The sequence below is a fragment of the Bradysia coprophila genome (assembly GCF_014529535.1).
Source record: "Bradysia coprophila strain Holo2 chromosome X unlocalized genomic scaffold, BU_Bcop_v1 contig_39, whole genome shotgun sequence".
In the NCBI taxonomy this organism is placed as follows: domain Eukaryota; kingdom Metazoa; phylum Arthropoda; class Insecta; order Diptera; family Sciaridae; genus Bradysia; species Bradysia coprophila.
In genome coordinates, this window is record NW_023503329.1 from 675,657 (window position 1) to 693,810 (window position 18,154).

At 36.0% G+C, this 18,154-nt stretch overlaps 1 protein-coding gene across 2 annotated transcripts in view; it reads left to right on the plus strand.

Annotated features, from left to right (window-relative positions):
• Nucleotides 1-16,737, plus strand: part of LOC119069686 — a 62,762-nt gene extending 46,025 nt beyond the window's left edge. For both annotated transcript variants that reach the window (XM_037173810.1, XM_037173809.1), the window contains exons 8-11: nucleotides 12-2,152; nucleotides 5,319-5,598; nucleotides 5,865-6,009; nucleotides 16,399-16,737. In XM_037173810.1, coding sequence (XP_037029705.1) covers nucleotides 12-2,152; nucleotides 5,319-5,598; nucleotides 5,865-6,009; nucleotides 16,399-16,679 — 2,847 coding nt within the window. In that variant the 3' untranslated portion in view covers nucleotides 16,680-16,737. The remainder of the gene's footprint in view (nucleotides 1-11; nucleotides 2,153-5,318; nucleotides 5,599-5,864; nucleotides 6,010-16,398) is intronic.
• Nucleotides 16,738-18,154: the final 1,417 nt, after the last annotated feature.

Here is an 18,154-nt window from a genome sequence, read left to right on the forward strand (position 1 = left end):
AATACTCGCAGATGCTGCTTGACTTTGGTGCCGACGTCAATTCCATATACCGTACTTCCAGAAACGTAGTCATGACACCGTTAGACTGTGCCCTCCAAAAAGGCTTTCGTTCGACAGCAAAATTTCTTCAGCTTCATGGTGGACTTCCAGCTAGTAAACTTCGTCTCTCCGGGCGAAAACCGAATGCTTTGAATGATCAAGAGCTGGTAAAACCACTTAGCTTCACAACCAACGAAACCAAATCGGAACAGCAAACGGGCGATACGAAAAATTCGAAACATTTCGTGGTCTATTTGAAGCGATCTGAGTCCGACGAGCACAGCTGTGATGAGAAAGTAGTTCCTAAATCGCATCAAAGTCGGTGTGATCATCATCATCAACATCATCATCATCGACACCGGTATCGATTTCGTACGAGTAGCGTTGAAACGTTCAAACAGAAAGACGATAGTTCGAGTGATATGTGTCGTTCGAAAAGTAACATTGAAATTCATCGGCGACGAAAGTCGAGACATCGAAGGGGCTCGTCATCGGTCAGCGAAGACAGTTGTTCAAGCAGTGAAGGGTGCAGCTGTCATAAGTATCGGAAAAGAGACAAACACAAGCACAAGAAAAGGGAAAAGGCATCGTCCAGACACGTTAAGTCGAAGAGCAATAGTAAATCCAGCAATGATGACGACAGCGAAAGTGATGATAAACGAAGTAAAAGAAAAGATAAAAAGTCGAAAAAGCCCAGCACATCCGCGGACGAAGTGGCTGCGAAAGCCAAAGACACCCGAAAAGAAAATAAAACCAAAAATAAATCGGAAAATCGAAAGGAAACCGAACAAACAAAAGAATCGGATGCTCCTGCTGAGAGTAAAGTAAATGAAAAAGTGGTGAAGCGACCCCAGTCGGCAAAAACTTCATCAGCACAAAAGCGTTCACAAGAACAAAATAAACGGCCAGTTGATGATGCTAGTTCAAAAGTCGAAACAAAACAAGCTGCCCAACGTGAAGCATCAGTCGATGGACGCGTCAACAGTAAGTGCGATTTAAGTGACGAAAGCGCCAAGATTGTATCTGAGACTATTGTAACGAGAGCCGATGTCCATTCGGAAGATGTGAAACCGCCGAGTAATGAGAACAGTCAACCAACAGTTGAGGTGGTCGTTGATGAATCTGCAAAATCTCCATCAAACGACAAAAAAATTAATGAGCCGGTGAAGAACGCCGATGGCAATCTCACAGACTCAACGTATACGGTAGATAATAGTCCCAAAGACAATGTTGGTGACACAGTGCAAGTCGAACAGCCGAATCCAACGAAAAATGAGAGTCAGAATGTTGTAGTGAACGAGCAGCCCGTTCAAACGAATGACACGTGTACACCAAGCGCAGCAAAAACAGATCAAACAAATGAAAATGAACACAATGACGAACCAGTGCTTCCAGTATCGAACACCACTGCCATGGACAATAAACCAGCTGATGGCAGTGAACTGCTTCCAACGGTAGATCAAAGTTTCGAAGTGATTCCTGACGGCACCTTGGATAATGAATTGCGGCCGTCACCTGAAAGGGAAGAACAACGAAAAAGTAGTTTTACGGTGCTAGCCAGTGATGAATCTATCGACCATGAAGATCCATTTTCTGAAATTATCGTAAAACAGGACAGATCGAAAAGCTTCCAGATATTAGGCAGTTTTGACAAGCCAGAAACTGCCACAAATGACGACGAAGAAGACCAGGAGAATCCGTATAGTTCTGACGACGATGTGGATGGCGTCAACGATGACAATGTGCACGACGAATACGATATGGTGAATCGAGACGTACTGAGTGGCGGCACGGGTCGCCGAAAAAGGCTGAAGAAGCGTGTGAAAAGTGTCAGTAAACAATTCTCGGTTGATGTTCCAAATCAGTTGATCGACGACGCTCAGAAGCAATTGAGCAAAGATCATGACTCGGGATTCGAGCCGAGTCCACGTGCTTTGCGTACTAAGATACCCAGTCCTAGGACAATTTACACTGCCGTAATGCCAAGAAAATCTGTGTTCGCTAATTTAGATGGACGATCTTGTGTGAGTCGATTGGAGGGACGAAAGCCGGGTGATAAGAATTCCGTTAACATGAGTACAGTAACGCAGTCGATCCAGAAGAATATTAAAAGGTAATGATTGCTTATTATACGATGTTCACCTTTTCATCTTTGTGCGACCACACTTAATTCGTTCATATAGATATCGTGGAACCCCACCCCGCTTAATTCATATTGTATACGTCATAGAATATTGTCCAGTCCACATTCAGTGATCAACTTTGATGGAATCAAAATAAGAAATTCATTGTTACTGTCTAATGAAATGAGTGTGTCAGAAGGGAAATTTATTTGTTTTATATTGTGAAAATACCTTAAAAACTTAGGTTATGATCCTATTGCCTTCATTGGAAGATTTTCTCCTTGTGGAGCAATTCACGTAGATGTAAACTTCTGGGACAATGAGGGAGGGACAAAAAATTTTTTTTCCAATTTTTTAACATTTTCTTGAAGAATTGGGAAAATAAAAGGACGCGTGTTTTTGTCTTTCTTGATTCGAGCAATAGTACTCTCTATAGGGCTCTTTATACTTCCCATGTAAATGACGATTACAACAACAATTTGTATGGCGGGTGTGATCGGATGTGAAAATTTTTTCAACTTCAAACAGTGATAATTTTTGGAATTTTGATTTTTTCGAGAAAAGAAAAAACACGGGTCCCTTTATTTTCCGAGTTCTTCAAGAAAATCAACTAAAAAGTATATGCGGTACCTCCCTTATTCTAAAAAGAAAATTAAACTTGACGAACAGTAAATTGTTTTGTTAGACCGATAAATGCAGGCAGTTTCTCCCTATTTCTTTTGCTACACCCTGCACGGACGAAACTTAGAACATCCGGCGTAACGTTCCCATTTTTTAAAATATTGAAATATAGGACATTTTGGCATCAAAAAATCCTTCCCTTGATGATAAATAGTATTTCACAGGTATAGGGATAAAAAGATGAAAAAGTGGCGTTTTCGTGTGAATTTTGTTGATCCGAGGCGTAACCGAGCTCAATAAACACTATCGGATTTTTTCACATGCTAAGTGCCTCGAAAGTAGTGCTTGAAACATGAAAAATTTAAATTCATTAACTGGCGCAAAATGAAAGAAGTAAAATTTCAAGTTATTTCGTACCCTGGCAAATTTCGACCTCTACCAAAACACAATGTTGAAATGTTTATCATTTTACAGTTTCGTTTTTCTACCGATTGGACTCCAAATAACCAAAAAAAATTAAATTTGGAAAAACTTTGTCGAAAATGAGTTTTTAGTTAGTTTTGTCAAAGTTCGCCGTTGAAAAATTGTGTGAGTCTCAAACATAAAAATTCTTAAATCGATAATGAAACTTATTCGATTATCATTACATGGTCAAATGGGCTTAAATTATTGGTGATGGTGTAGGCAATCCAAAAAAGAAAAGTTTAGAATTCAATGCCTAGATTTCTTGAACTTTCGCTAATTTTCAAACATCTCGCAAAAATTTGTGAAAATCGAGAAAAGTTAAGAAATTATTTTTGCTTTAATTAAGGCAAAATGACTCAATTTAGAAAATGTCCAGTCAGAGAGGCAGTACAAGTTCAGCATCAATTTGCTTCAGCTGTTTTTAAGCTGATCCACACATGTAAACAGAAGTGCTTGTAGGGTGTGATCAGCTGAAAAAAAGCTGAATCAAATTCATGCTGAAATTTCACTGCCTTCAACTGTATAGGAGTGGTATTAGATAGAATAAGTGGGTGGGTACCTGCACCTGAGTGGTATTAGTAGTCGTTCTATATGGATGTTTTTCCTTTTTTTAACAACAAGAACACGATAACGAAACTTCATGTTTATTACAAATTGCAATAACAATACAAATAAACTCCATACGACGCGACATAAAGAAAAATTCAAGCAATAAAGTCTTTCGCATTTATTCGAAATTATCTCGATACTCACAATTAAGTAACAGAAGAGTCCGGATTATCCAGACTTTTTTTTCACTTTAAAAATGCCTCCAGTAATGCTTTCAATATTATACGACTTTAAAATTGCACTGTAATTGCATAGTGCAACGTGCAGATCAACATTAAAAGATAAACTAATTTACAATTGCATAAATGTAGCTACAAATTTTCTAATTGAATAAATCTTTAGTTATACAGACCCCTCCGTTTTTTTAAACTACAAAAGCGAAGTGAAAAAGATAAAATTAAAAAAAATCAGTAACATAAATAGATGAGTCCATGGTATGTGAATGTGAGGGTTTTGCATATATATATATATGCAGCAGACTTTATTTTCGTTCATAATTTCATAAAACATTTTTAATATCGCAATATTTTTCGTCATATAAATATTGTGCACTCATTTTCCTTATTAAAAAATTGATAACCCTTCGGCGTACAGAAAGTAGTAGTGAATGGGTGCTCATTTTTGCGATTAATCGCAAAGTATTACCTGGACACTCCAGTCCTCTGAAAATATATCGAAGCAAAAAACTCAAAAATATTTTTTTTCCGTAAATGTCGGTCAACCGAATTTTTCATCGAATCCGGTGAACTGGATTTCTCATCGAAACAAGCTGCCCGAACGGCTTTTCAATTTTTTGTGCGAAAGAATTGCCTCTTATAAATCTTTGCCATTCAACGCCAGAAGGGCTTTTGGTTAGACCTGCTTGGGTAAATCCGTTGGTAAATTGGTAAATTCGTGTCGTAAGTGTAAACAGCTGAAGCGAACCTCGATACACATTTGGTTGCCTTTAACTGTATAATGGACAATGTTTCTAAATGTTTGAAGTAAATTTAAGCAGGTAGTGGAGTCATCGCATTATAAAAAAATCCCTGAACGGTACCATTTAAATGCCACAGTCGTTCGATGTGTCAGGGGCACGGAAAAAATACTAAAATGTCATTTAAGTTTTCAAAATTCTCACGAAAGCTGCCATAAAAGATGTAATGAAATTTACCGGTAAACGTTGCATTTACCGGTACATTCCGAAGAAATTTCTAACAGGTTGGATCAAATCACCAAATGACTGGCCGTTCAAGTCTTTAGATAGTGCGACGAAGTAAATTTCACTTTTAGATCTTATAAAAAGAGGAAAAAAAAAACTTTCCGACTTATCTCGTACCAATTTTTATACGATGCACTACACTCTCTGCTACATTAAAAAAGCATAATTTCAAATTTTTTTTCCTTCCCCTGAAACGCAAAATTTAACTCATTTGCTTGTTCTTCTCACTACTTCTTTTTTGCCTCTTTTCGTTTTTCTAGATATTATATGGAACGTAAAATATTTCAACATCTTCTCGAGTTGAAAAGCTTACAGATACGCTCCAGCAAAATCAACGAATCGGTGTTGGTAAAACGTGCTGTAGACGATTATCACAAATCAACCCTTGCTCTGGGTTTGGAAACGGGTGGCTCATTAAGACGATATCCGTATAAAGACTATACATTCAAAAACTTTGAAATATTTTTATATGAAACGTTAAAGAGTCTCCAGAAAACCGGAACATATAATTTTCAGAATATATCTGATGTTTATAAGGAAGTACGTGCTTTGAATATGATTTTAATGTGTGCGTTATTCTGCTTAAGTATGTGTCTATTGGAAACGATTTCTAGATTTTTTTTTTTTTGTGTGTATACAAAGGAATGGAAAGCGAACGGAAAGCAAAAAAATTACGAAAGAATTTTTAAAACTTGATTTCCTTTCCTTTTTTTCCCTGTTTTCTTTTCTTTTTCTGTGCGTTGTTTTTATCGTCGTCTTAATGTGGGTTCGCCTTTAATCGTATTTTTTTTCTGTCCCTTCCATAGGCTGAAAGAAGATTAAGCCCGGATTACAGTCGGTATGAAAAAGCTTTGCAGTGTACTTCGAAAACACATCGATGCCTTCATTCGGCACAAGCTTATTTAAGTCGTCCTGCCCACGCCTACACCGGAATACCGTGTGCAGCTTACAGTAAGTGACAATTTATTTTATTGACCATTTGCTTTCTCTTCGTCGATTCGAATTACAACAATGTTTTGGTTGGTGGGTGTGTTTTTATTAAATAAGTTGCAAGGTCAGGTCGTTGTTGAATCTGAGATGGGAATAAAATCCGTTCAATTCATCACATTTTATTATAACAACATACATAGGATGGATAAAGTTTAAAGACATTTCTTTTAGAAAGTTTCGTGGAAATGACTCACGTTAGACGTGTATCGAGAACACATTTTCGGATAAGTCAGTTTGCTACTTTTTAACACACAATATTTTCTTTTGCATCGGTTCTATCCCCTTACGCTGTCAATATGTTAGGTCGTAACGTTCTGTATTGAGCTAGTTTTTGATATACTGACGTAGATATGTAAAACTAACTTTGAGATGGTTTAATTTTCAATTGAAAACTTTTTTTCAATGTTATCTTACAGTCGGCGACTTTGAAATAAGTGCTACATTTCATTTCAGCTGTTACCATGACCAAACGCGTTTGTGTGCTCGGACATGTACCATTAGTATGTTGTTCCTTCCTTCACACAAAAGTTTATCATCAACTAACAATAGATATCCGACCACTGGTATGTACATTGTACATGTCCGGACACTGGTGCCGTCACCCTATAAGGACTTTTGTTTTGTATGAGTTAATCAGAAAATATTCTGAAAAAACTGAAACTGAACAACTCGGGCCTAACTTAATATGGTCAACTTGCACCGTCTACTCCATATACTTACCTTTTACAGACACCACTCATATTATCTGACAAGTTACGGAGGCTGCTACCCTTTTTGATTTGAGCATTTTCGACGGATTGATCTAGATTGAATCTAGTACTTCATTTTAGTTAATTTCGCTAATTTCTCATAAATTGTTTAGAGAACATTAGACAGATCTTGGTCGCTTATTTCGTGGTCGCTGTGGATTACAGATGAAATTGCTGCCTAAAATCGAGTGAGAAAACTAGTTCGGTCGCAACGATAAATTTACAATTATTTTAACGTAATGGAAGCCATAAATAAAAATTCAATTATGGTCTGCGCTATGAACAAGCAGTCAAACCATAATTTAATTAGCGACCAAAAGCAAAACAAAAGATAAACAAATTTGTTGGAAATGTTGATGTTGATTGCGTGTGCGTGTCTTTTTTTTTGAAATGGGGAGGGGGAGGGTTTGCAGATACGCCGAAAAAAACAGAAGAAGAAAAATTGAAAAATGAAAAGTCAAGGAAAAAAGAGTAAAAAGAATTCTATTTATGTTCCCTATTTTCGTTTTCTTTGATGTGAGTGAAATTACAGAAAATCCAATGAAATAATTTTTTTGTTGACATAATTTGTGTAGGAGTTTTTGTGGGCGAATTTCATAGACCTGTGTGCGTTGCCTTTTCACTCATTTTCGGATTTCTCTTATAATACAACTTTATCTCTGAATGCTTTGGGTCCACATCGAAAATATTTTTTTTTCTCGTTCATGTTCGGATACCAAAATAGGCATCCGCTGGCTACAATTAATGTTGTACGGTTTTCTTCACAGTAATTCTCATATTCCATTCAACCCACAACACAGTGCCAAGATCTCAACAGACGCGCTGTATTTTTACCCTTTAATTTAGTCATGCGACCTTATTCAATTTGTTTTTGTTATTACATACAGAAGGTGTTGCTGTCAGAGAACTATTTTGAGTAATGTACCTTACTCGAGGGGATAAATTCTCGATCCACAAATTGAACGTCTACAATTCACACAAATTTCTATCGTCTGTCCCAACATCATTTGACGTGGGTTAAGTTAGTCTAGCGCAAAAAGTCGAACTAATGGCATTGTAATGTTGTTTCTATTTCAACTTTTGGTGTTTTTGTACCAACAGGGTTGGACTGGATCGTAAAGGCCCTTCTGCCGTTTTATAAAAAACCCTTCATTGCCCTTTTACAATTTTACATGCAAAAAATAAAAAGCAATTCGGGCCTGAGTACCAAGTATAATGAAGTTTCAACAGGTGACATTGAGTGCTTTTTTTCTCAGATCAATTTTCATTAAACAATTTGACACGTCCCTCAAGACAAGTTAAAATAACTGGTCCGAATTATACTCCCTTCTCTTTCATCATAACAGTCTATATTCTGTGACACTCAGCTATTCCCGTTCCGCTTAAGAGTGATATCGCCAAATCTTCAGGTGACTGGAGAACAAGCGGTCTCCGATTTTAATGAGGAATAGCTCGTTGGATTCGTCTTTCAATTCTAGAAAACACGTATCTTTCAATTTTTCTTTAAAAAAAATGTTTTCTGTGAAAAGCGTTCAAAAGTGAAGTCTTGTCAGAGGCTACCGAAAACAGTTTTTCGACAATAGCTCAAGAAAAAGTTATTTTAAATTGTTGTAATGTTGTACGAGTGTCGGCCTTGGAAAGGCCTAACATCGAAGCTGCAGGGAAGGCGGACTCTCCGAACATTCACTATATTTTTCGCCATAACTCTCGTGGATCTACTAGCACCAGTCAGTGCGTATACTCTACCTGTAGGTCTTTTCAAGGCCGACATTCGTACAACATTACAACAATTCATTTTTCTTGAGTTATTGTCGAAAAACTGTTTTGACATGTCTCCACTTTTCAACGCTTCAACAGAAAACATTTTTTTTAGAAAAAGTGAAAGATACATGTTTCCTAGAATTGAAAGACGAATCCAATGAGCTATCACCCATTAAAATCGGAAAGTTCGGTTTGTTATCACAATCAACACGCGAGAATTACCAGTAGCCTTTAAATCTACTACTTCCAAATAATTAACAACTTACCCCTAATACACTAAAAACATCGAATACATCAACGTTGTCATTTGTGCACTTAATTTAAAAAACAATTTAAAAAGAAACATCCAATTGGCAAGTACAAGCATCGAAAGAAATAATCATTTTCATATTGTATGGGATAACACAATGCTTGTCAATAAATGACGATTGGAGTTGGCTCGCTGGTAACAGACAATGGGGAGAACATTTTTGTGCATAATAATGGTGTCGCAATGGTAATTAAAAATTTCACTGTCTCCTCTTCAACTTTCTTGTTCGTATTTGAGAAGAAAAAAAAAACAGCAGCGAACTTTCTACCAACTGAATTTTCGATTAAATACTTTTTTGTTGTTGTCGTGTCCGTCGAATGAAATTAGGTGAAAATTGGATGAATAAATTTTTCGATGAAAAGAGAAAAGAATGGAAAATAATTTTCAATTCAGAAAGCTTGCCTTCAACTAAAAACGTAATTACTTCCGCTGTAAACATTAATTAAGACAAAAGTCAAACCGGCAAGTCCAACTTCTTCAATAAATTGGTAATGATGAAGAAGTTTTCTTTTTTATGGAAAATATCGAATAGTTTGATCAACTAATTTAATGAACTTGGTGTTGTGTTTCGATTAGTTGCTGGGCAGGCATGCAAATAGTGATCAATACGAATTAAGGGAAGACTAACTTACAGGCATGTTTAAGAGGTTTTACATTTTCTCAATTTTATAAAGAAAGATGCGAAGCAAAATTGTTTGTGTAATTTGCCTGCTGCATGTGTTTACAGGAAGTTTTAGTATTTTTTAGCCCCGTACGAAGTACAAAGGCGCTTATAGGATTACGATGCCGTGTGTAATTGATGGAATTCGAAGCAGACGGTAAGGGCAAAGTGTTTGCCTATGTTCATAGATAACGAATCCGCAATAAAAATTTTGTCTGTCCGTCTGTCCGTCACGTCGATATCTTGAGTAAATCAAATCCGATTTCAAATTTTTTTTTTCCTTGAAAGATAGTCGAAATAGTGAGGCTAAGTTCGAAGATGGGCATATTCGGGTCGGCCCTTCGTGAGTTAGGGCCACCTAAGTGATTTAAGGTCTTTTGGTGATATTTATGGCAAAATAAACGATGGAAATGTAAATAACACGGCAAATGATAGGTATTGTCAATACCAATCCAGGAAAAAGTTTTTTTAAATCGGGTGAGTGGACCGTGAGTTAGGGTCTTAGAAGTGAAATGCTACTAGGGCCCTATGTGTAATTTACATAGAACTCGAGTAAATTTCATTCGTTTTTCGTAATTTTTGTTTCATTTGGAAGGTAATCAAAGGCCGAATAGAATGTTGTTGAAAAAAATTTTAAATTTGGGTCCTCGGACTGAGGCCGATACTAGGCCCTTCAAAAAAATAAAACTTTAGGGCGATTTGAAATTTTTGTTTCATTTGAAAGGAACATCGTACGGGGCTTCGTAATTGCGCTATGCGCAATTTATAAGATGTACACATTACATAAAAATTTTACTTTAACTACATTAACCGGCGCAATAGGCTTACGGTCAAAGTAGGGTGACAGACGCACTAGGGTCACGTACGCAATAGATATACGGGTTTGTACGGGGCTCAGTCGCAGCAAACGCTCCGACTGTTCTGATGGCTCGTTTAAAGCTTAATCTTGCCGAATGACCATATTAATTTTCTAGAGTGGATTAACCTTTGCAACTCCGTCAGGAATGTTTGTTTTTTTCATTTGTTCGATTGACCTCCAATAAGTTCTTTTCCAACAAATTCAGTTATTCCGCCGCCGAAGTTATTCTCGTTTCGATTAGTCACCTTCGCCGATGAAAATTGAAAATATGTCGGCGCACATTTTTTATCAATACAATCGCTAAATCAAACTGGTGTGCATACGTTATTTTGCACCAGCTGGTCACATACAATTCCAAATGGGACCAGCTGGTGCAAAATAACGTATGCACACCAGTTCGTTTTAGCGATTGTAGTTAAAAGTAGATTACGACGGCAGATGAAACTTTATTTATGGGTTGATTCTCGGTTTTTTTGTGGTTTCGTTAGAAAAAAAAACGGCGACAACTTTTAGTCAATTAGACAGCTGTTTTCCTCTTCGGTGAAATCTTATCCACTTCTGTCGGCAAAGTTTCCATTTTTTTTTGTATGTTTTCATCAGTGCATTTGAATGCATTTTATTTGGAACGAACGCAGATGTAGAAAACAGAAATGTTCATTTTCGTCTTAGCAATAATAGAAAAGTTGGGTAGTTGGTGTGGCAAAATCTCGGATTTTCTTTGTTGAACCGCTTTTTACACTTCAAAATCATTCGCTTCAAAACGCTTAAAGGACTACACAATCAATTCAAGAAAATTGCACAAACGATTTATATTCTCGACAAATTGAAAACAACTTTTTCCTCAATATTTCCTCTTAGCTATTGCTATTGTCGACAGTATTATTGTTGAGTGTGATGGGAGAGAATTGGTATATTCGTATTAAATGGCTGTACGTATACCTGAAAAAAAGCATATTTATAGAGACTGTGTCGTGCGATGACGATAGTGGTTGGTTCATGTCATGTCAGAGAATTGCCAATTTATTGGTAATTTTAAAATGAATGCCTTGATAGAAGCATGAAAGGAACGTTCGTGGAATTGATACAAATGGAAGAATGTGCTTCCAATATCTAATTGATTCAACTTTATAGTTTCATTGGCACAAGTTGGTGTTCTTCATGAACACCTCTTCATATCGCTAAATGATTGTTCGGAATGTCGGAAAAAGTTTTCCCAGAAAATATTCAGTGCCGCTATTCCATCCGATTTTTATAAAATTCGGTCATGTTGTTGCAATTGTTTGGGACGCTTATCGTCTCGTTAGGATTCACGATGAATTAATGATTGATTCCAAGGACAACGTCTCCAAGTGAATCATAGGGAATACAACTACTATCGTCAGTTATGTGCCTTCGAAAACAGGTTCTTAGACATAAAGTATACAGCGAGGGGTAGGCCTGTGCAAGTTTTGGACAGGCCAATGATATTTTTGGAATTTTTAGAATTTCGAGTGGAAATTTAATTTAATATTTGGAGTGACTTTCAAGGTACAAAGAATCGACAAACTTCTGTTACAAATTTTTCAACATGAGTTTCGAATTTAAAATCTCAATCAATCATTGCCGTCAACCTACTTATTATGTCATTAGAAAATCGGTGTAATTAACTCATATAATTAACTCTAATTATCAATTTTCAAAAACCAATTGTACATTGCACGTCTAACAACGAAATAAGGTTTAACGAACTACTTCTCAACTTACAAACCACCCAATAAATCCACGGCATTAGAGTTTTTATCCGTTGAAGAAAAGTCTTGTAAAAATCTCTGTTGATGGGCCCATTACCAACGTGTAAATTAAACTCAATAATTTGCTAAAGAACAACATATTACCATTTCTAATGTGACAAGCTAAACAATGACAAAATTAATTTTCACTTGCGAATAAAATTCTCATTTCAAATGACGCTCTAATCTAACACCACTCAAAAGATAAATAATTAGACGTTTTTTTCCTTCTTCTTTTCTTCGTCTCCTTCTTCTTGTTCGTCGTCATCTTCTTCTATTTAGCCTCCGATAACACTGATTTCCTCTTAAGCTAAATTACATTACAAATTTTCCAAACCCCACACTGATCTTAATCGTATACATACAGCGAGAGTGGAGGCACATAAATGAAAATAAAAAAAAAATTCACAATTTCCACCCTTAAACTAAACCTAAATTGCCTTAATTCGATCGAAATCTGTATAAAGCCCATATTACCTCTCGGCCTCTCATTCTCTTTTTCAATTCCATATAATAGTACATAAGTACAAGAAAACGTTATACGGAGTCTGTATAAAACATTCCATTTAATCTCAATTCGCTAAAATTGCCCTTATTCTTGTTACAATGTTGGAATTTCCTTTTATAATATTGATTAAATTGGTTATCTCTAATTTTATATGGTCGGTAATAATGTAGAGAACTCGTACCGCTGGGTTTATGTACCAGTACATAAATATAATACATAAAATATGGTACCTTAATAACGACCAATTTTCCTTTTCTTTTTTTTTTAATTAACACAGCCTACAATATCCAACAATGCGACCTACATCTACCCTTTTCACAGATTTTTATTCTTTCAATCTTCTAATAAAAATATTGTTTTTATTGAACGGGAGGAAAAAAAAGGAGAAGAAGAAGCGGGAAAAAACTACACTTCATCCCGCCAATTCCAATTCATTAAACCCATCCCCGCAAATACAATTTTATCGGTTCTTATGTTTTATGACAAGGCGACCGAGAGAGGGCAACAACCAAAGCAATGGCAATAAATGACTATAATAGCGACCGACAGCTTACACAATATTATGTGTCGGTTGGGTACATATTGTGTATTGTAAAAGAATTCAACTTGAACGAGAATAATGTTTTTTTTTTCTTCTGCTTTTTTTATTCGACATAAAAATCTTTTCTTCGTCTTGTACGGTTCCATTTTTATTTCGCAATACACTGCACAAACAAGTCGTCCGTCGTGTGTATCGATGTATAAGAAAAAAAAAACCAGACCCCTATCGGGCCATCAAAGCATAAACCATTAATAATTATTGTCATAAAGCTTATCTTGTATACTCAATTATTTTTATTGCAATTCCAATAATTTACGCATATTTGTCTCCGCGCTCACCCCGTCAGATACACAGTGTTTCACTCGACCGTATCTCAAGTATTTTCGGTTTGTTTTTTTACAGCCTTAGTACCAGTAACTTTGTTAGTCTAATTACGGTTCAGTGTGCACACACACCCATAAGAATTTCATAAGAGCTAAAAGTACCTCATCCGTGCAGTTTGTGTCAAGATTTTTTTGGACTATGCTTCCAGCAAGTACACCATTACTTTCGGATGTGATGTACGTACGGAGAATTTCATTGCTTCTTCTTCTTATTATTTTTGTTCTTGTTTTCCACTAGAGCGATAAATGCAAAATTATCGTTCTAGGCAGATAATACATATTATTCACTTCCGTCCAAATGTTTATTTGGACCAGTTAAAGATTGTGATTCTAAACCAAGGACTGGCCGATCGGGTCTGGACATGAAATCATTTCTTATGCTATTTTATAGATTCTTAACTTTATGTATCAAAAGTACATTTTGGTTTGCATTATGCAGAAAGGACATGCGTTGAGTTAGCAAATTATTCCCTTGACTGAAAGTCAGGGTCTTATGAAAGAAAATACCCTTAAATGTCCGTAACGCTAAGTTCACTTTGATATTTTGAAAATGTTCTACATTGGCAAAAAACGTTAAATACTGAAAACGTCCGTACACTTGTGGACTCGATAACTCGAGTAATTCTTTACCGATTTGCAAAATTTTGGTTTTAATCGACGGAGAATGAAAATCATGAGGTTAAGTTCGTAGATGGGCAATATTGGGGTAATGAGATGGGAGTAATTCTTAAGAGAATTTTATTCCTTGTTACCGCGATAACTTCCCTAATTCTTATCAGATTTTCAATTTTTTTGTGTTGTTCGACGAAGATTGAAATTCTTGAGGTTGAGTTTGCAGATGGATAATGTTAGAACAACGAGATGGGAGAAATTCTACATAGACGCTTTTCCTTTTGGACTCGATAACTCGAGTAATTCTTTACCGATTTTCAAAATTATGGTTTTAATCGACAGAGAATGAAAATCATGAGGTTAAGTTCGTAGATGGGCAATATTGGAGTAATGAGATGGGAGTAATTCTCAAGAGATTTTTATACTTGTTACCGCGATAACTTCCATAATTCTTATCCGATTTTCAAAGATTTTGTTTTAATCGACGAAGATTGAAACTCTTGAGGCTGAGTTTGCAGATGGATAATGTTCGAACAACGAGATGGGAGAAATTCTACATAGACGCGTTCTCTTGTTACTGCGCGATAACTTGAGTAATTTTTACCAGATTTTCAAATTTTTTGTTTTAATTGACAGAGAATGATATTGGAGTAGTGAGTTTGGAGTAATTGTAAACATAACTTGTTATACGACGACATTTTTGCAACGGATTTCCAGAAAAATTTCTTATTTGACGAGTTGTGAAATTCTGGATTTCTGGTCTAACAATTAAGAAGTACTTCCCAAAAGAGTTTTTGCTTGCTTGCTTGAGAAACCGATAGCTCGAGTAATTCAAGAGGTATCAAAAATCAATTTCGACCAGTAGCGTAATTCAAGTGGTTAAACTCGAACATTGGAATTTAATTGGACTAGTAATCTGGGATAGACGACAATTTTTGGTTGAATTCTGTATTCTTAAAAGAATTTTTTTCGTTCGTAAAATGTTTGAACGAGTGTGAACTTTGCGGCCAGAGCGAAGCGAGGGCCGTAATTCACACGAGTTATATTTTTTCAAGAGGTAGGCGGGAAATACACTTTTAGTAGACTATATAGGAGACTCATATTAGGTCTTAAACGTACCTCGCTGGATCTTCCACTCATAGCGTATGCTGTGTATGTTTTCTGTTATTTGACACTCATAGCGCTTTTTAGGAGACAATAAAAAAGACTCGTAATAGAGCAAAATAGCAAAACATCGCTCGCTGGGCCAGCAACTCATAGCTCTTTTTGTTTCTTCAGGAAATTAAATAAATATGAGTAAAATGAAGCATGTGATGACTGCTGTTTTCTGAATAAAAGAGACATCACCTTTTCATGTGACTTTAATTTTGTGATCTCATTTAAAAATGGTTAGAAAACTAAGACTGGAATTATAGAAAAAAGCCAGTCAAGGGACCTGACCCACCCAAGAGGTGGGGCCTAGTAGAGAAAATGAAAATTAAATATTTTTGCTTCTTACTTAAAACTACAGATGTAAGTAAAATGTGATGTGTGTGTGTGTGTGGGCGTACTAAAAAAGTGGTTATGTGGCTTATTTCTGTCGATCCAAAATATTTTGCGTTTTCAAATGAAGAACTAGAATACGCGAATGTGACTAGATCCTCACTTGCCCCACAAGTTAAAGAGTTCACCCAAAATGTTCAAGCTCAGCAAACAGACCGAAAATAGTGCGTTTTAATAGTGTGTTAACGAAGGGCGAAGATCAATTGAATTTAACCGTTTATTGGCGGTTGTTGTTAGTCAGAGTCAAATCCAATGTCAATAAGGACACGAGAACGTGACTTTGTAGTGCTTCAATTATGGGGCATGTAACGTCTATCCGTTTCTTCTCAGAGAAAAGTTCATTTCACTCAGTGTTACATCATCCGGCATTACAATTATATGATAGCTCAGCTCAATAAAACGTCAGCTGCAGTATTCTCACAAAAACATTTTTCATTCCACTTTATTAGCGTCGTATACCGGCCTTTATTGCAAAAAAAAAGAAACTTTAACACCAACCAAAACATCCGTTTTATACCATCAAAACATGAAGCCATTAATAATTGTCAGAGAGGCTTTATCTTAGACTCAATAATTTTTATTACAGCGCGAAAAATTTACTAATTTCTTTTTCTCCCCCTCCGCTATCTCACTTGTGTCCCGTTCATCAAAACAGTTCCAACGATGCGCTACGATCATCATACGATACCGAAGTATGGATTCGGGCCGTTAAAATCAGCCGGATTGGGCAGCTTCTATTTGCCGAAAATATCAACGAAAAACGGGAAGGGTGATAAAGTATCACTTGAACTATCTCATGGAAATAATAAGCAATTGATATCACTGCCATCAGAGAAACTGGATAGTAATAAGCGATATTATGTAACGTTTACAGTGAAAGGAAATGAAAATAATCATAATAATAATACAACAAGGGAACAGTCGAACAAGGGATGATAATAAAATATAGAAATGTAAGACGAGAAGACAGAGCAAAATCGTTTATATTTTTAGTGAATTTTTTTTCCCTTCTTCCTCTCTCTCGGTTTTCTTGTACATATTAAGCTTGAATTTATTGTGGAAAAAATTGTTTTTTTTTGCCTCCTTTCGGCTCTTTCTTATAGAGTTATTGTCATTGTACGGTATATATAGAAATACATATACTTACAGATATTGTAAACTGAATTTTTTTTGTTCCTTTCTTTTCTATTCTGTGTAACAGCTCCAACAACTCCAAAAAAAAACCCATGAAAAGGAAAATGTATTTAGTACGGAGGATTACTCCATATTTCGATCAGATATAGAAAATTGTTGGTTGGTGTGGTGGCTTCTTCCTTCGTCTTGTCTTGTCTTCCTTTATTCTGCCAATGGTTTTTAATATATTTTATGGCTATGAAAGTGGCTTAGTTTTATGGTTCGAATGAACAATTCGAGATTATATTATGGAGGCAAAGATTTTTTTCGAACTTCGTGAGTCATAAATAAAATTGTATGATGAGAAGTAAAGAAGTCAAAGTTCATTGTTTATGATGACGTTTTTGGCAAGAATTTAATGCAGCTATTTCGGCTACAATATAAATGTTACAATACAATTGAGGTAAGTTTACAGCAATGTTTAACGAGACACAACGACTGTTATCGGACAAGTGGATAAAGTTTACCGAACCTTTTAATCATATAGATCGTAAAATTGGGTCGTCAATTTTTTTTTTGTTTGAAAGTCATACACTCCCAAAATCCAATTTTTTCTCGCTTTTTTATTCACCAAGCTTAGCGATAGCCTTTGTGAATGGTTGGTAGGTCATTTCCCGAAAAATATACTTTTTTACGATGTAAACTAAACAGAGCTACAACAATACCACGTTCATACAATATGTATACGCGTGTCACATAGTGTCCGTGTCAAAATGAAGCTACTGGAAATATAGAGAAAAAAAAACCGTTTGCATGGAAAGTGGTGGCCTTTTGGATAACAAACATTTCTTCACCATACATCAAAGAACTAACCATTTAAACGGTGCGACTTTGACAAAGAGTTCGACCATTGTGTTTAACAAACTGTGTTTAACAATGAGTCTGGTAAGGTCACAGGCTGTTTAAATTTGCTGATACGTTAATACGCAAACAATCTGGTTGAATACACTACAACCACGTTACTGAACACAGGGGACTTTCTAGCACACTGCCACAATATTACTTGGCTTTGTCAGTCTTTATCAATACTTATGTTTAGCCTAGACACGTTTCTTTGGAAGCTAACCGATTGCATTACTCAAACCAAGTTTCAATCGTAGAGCCTCTTACCAAAATTAAACTGATGTCGATTAGGCGCCAGTAGAAACCGGTATGCTTAAGTTTACATTGCGCAGCGTATACATTACCATGTAGGTTTTACATAAAAAGTCAGCTTTATAATCGGCTATATACTCGAT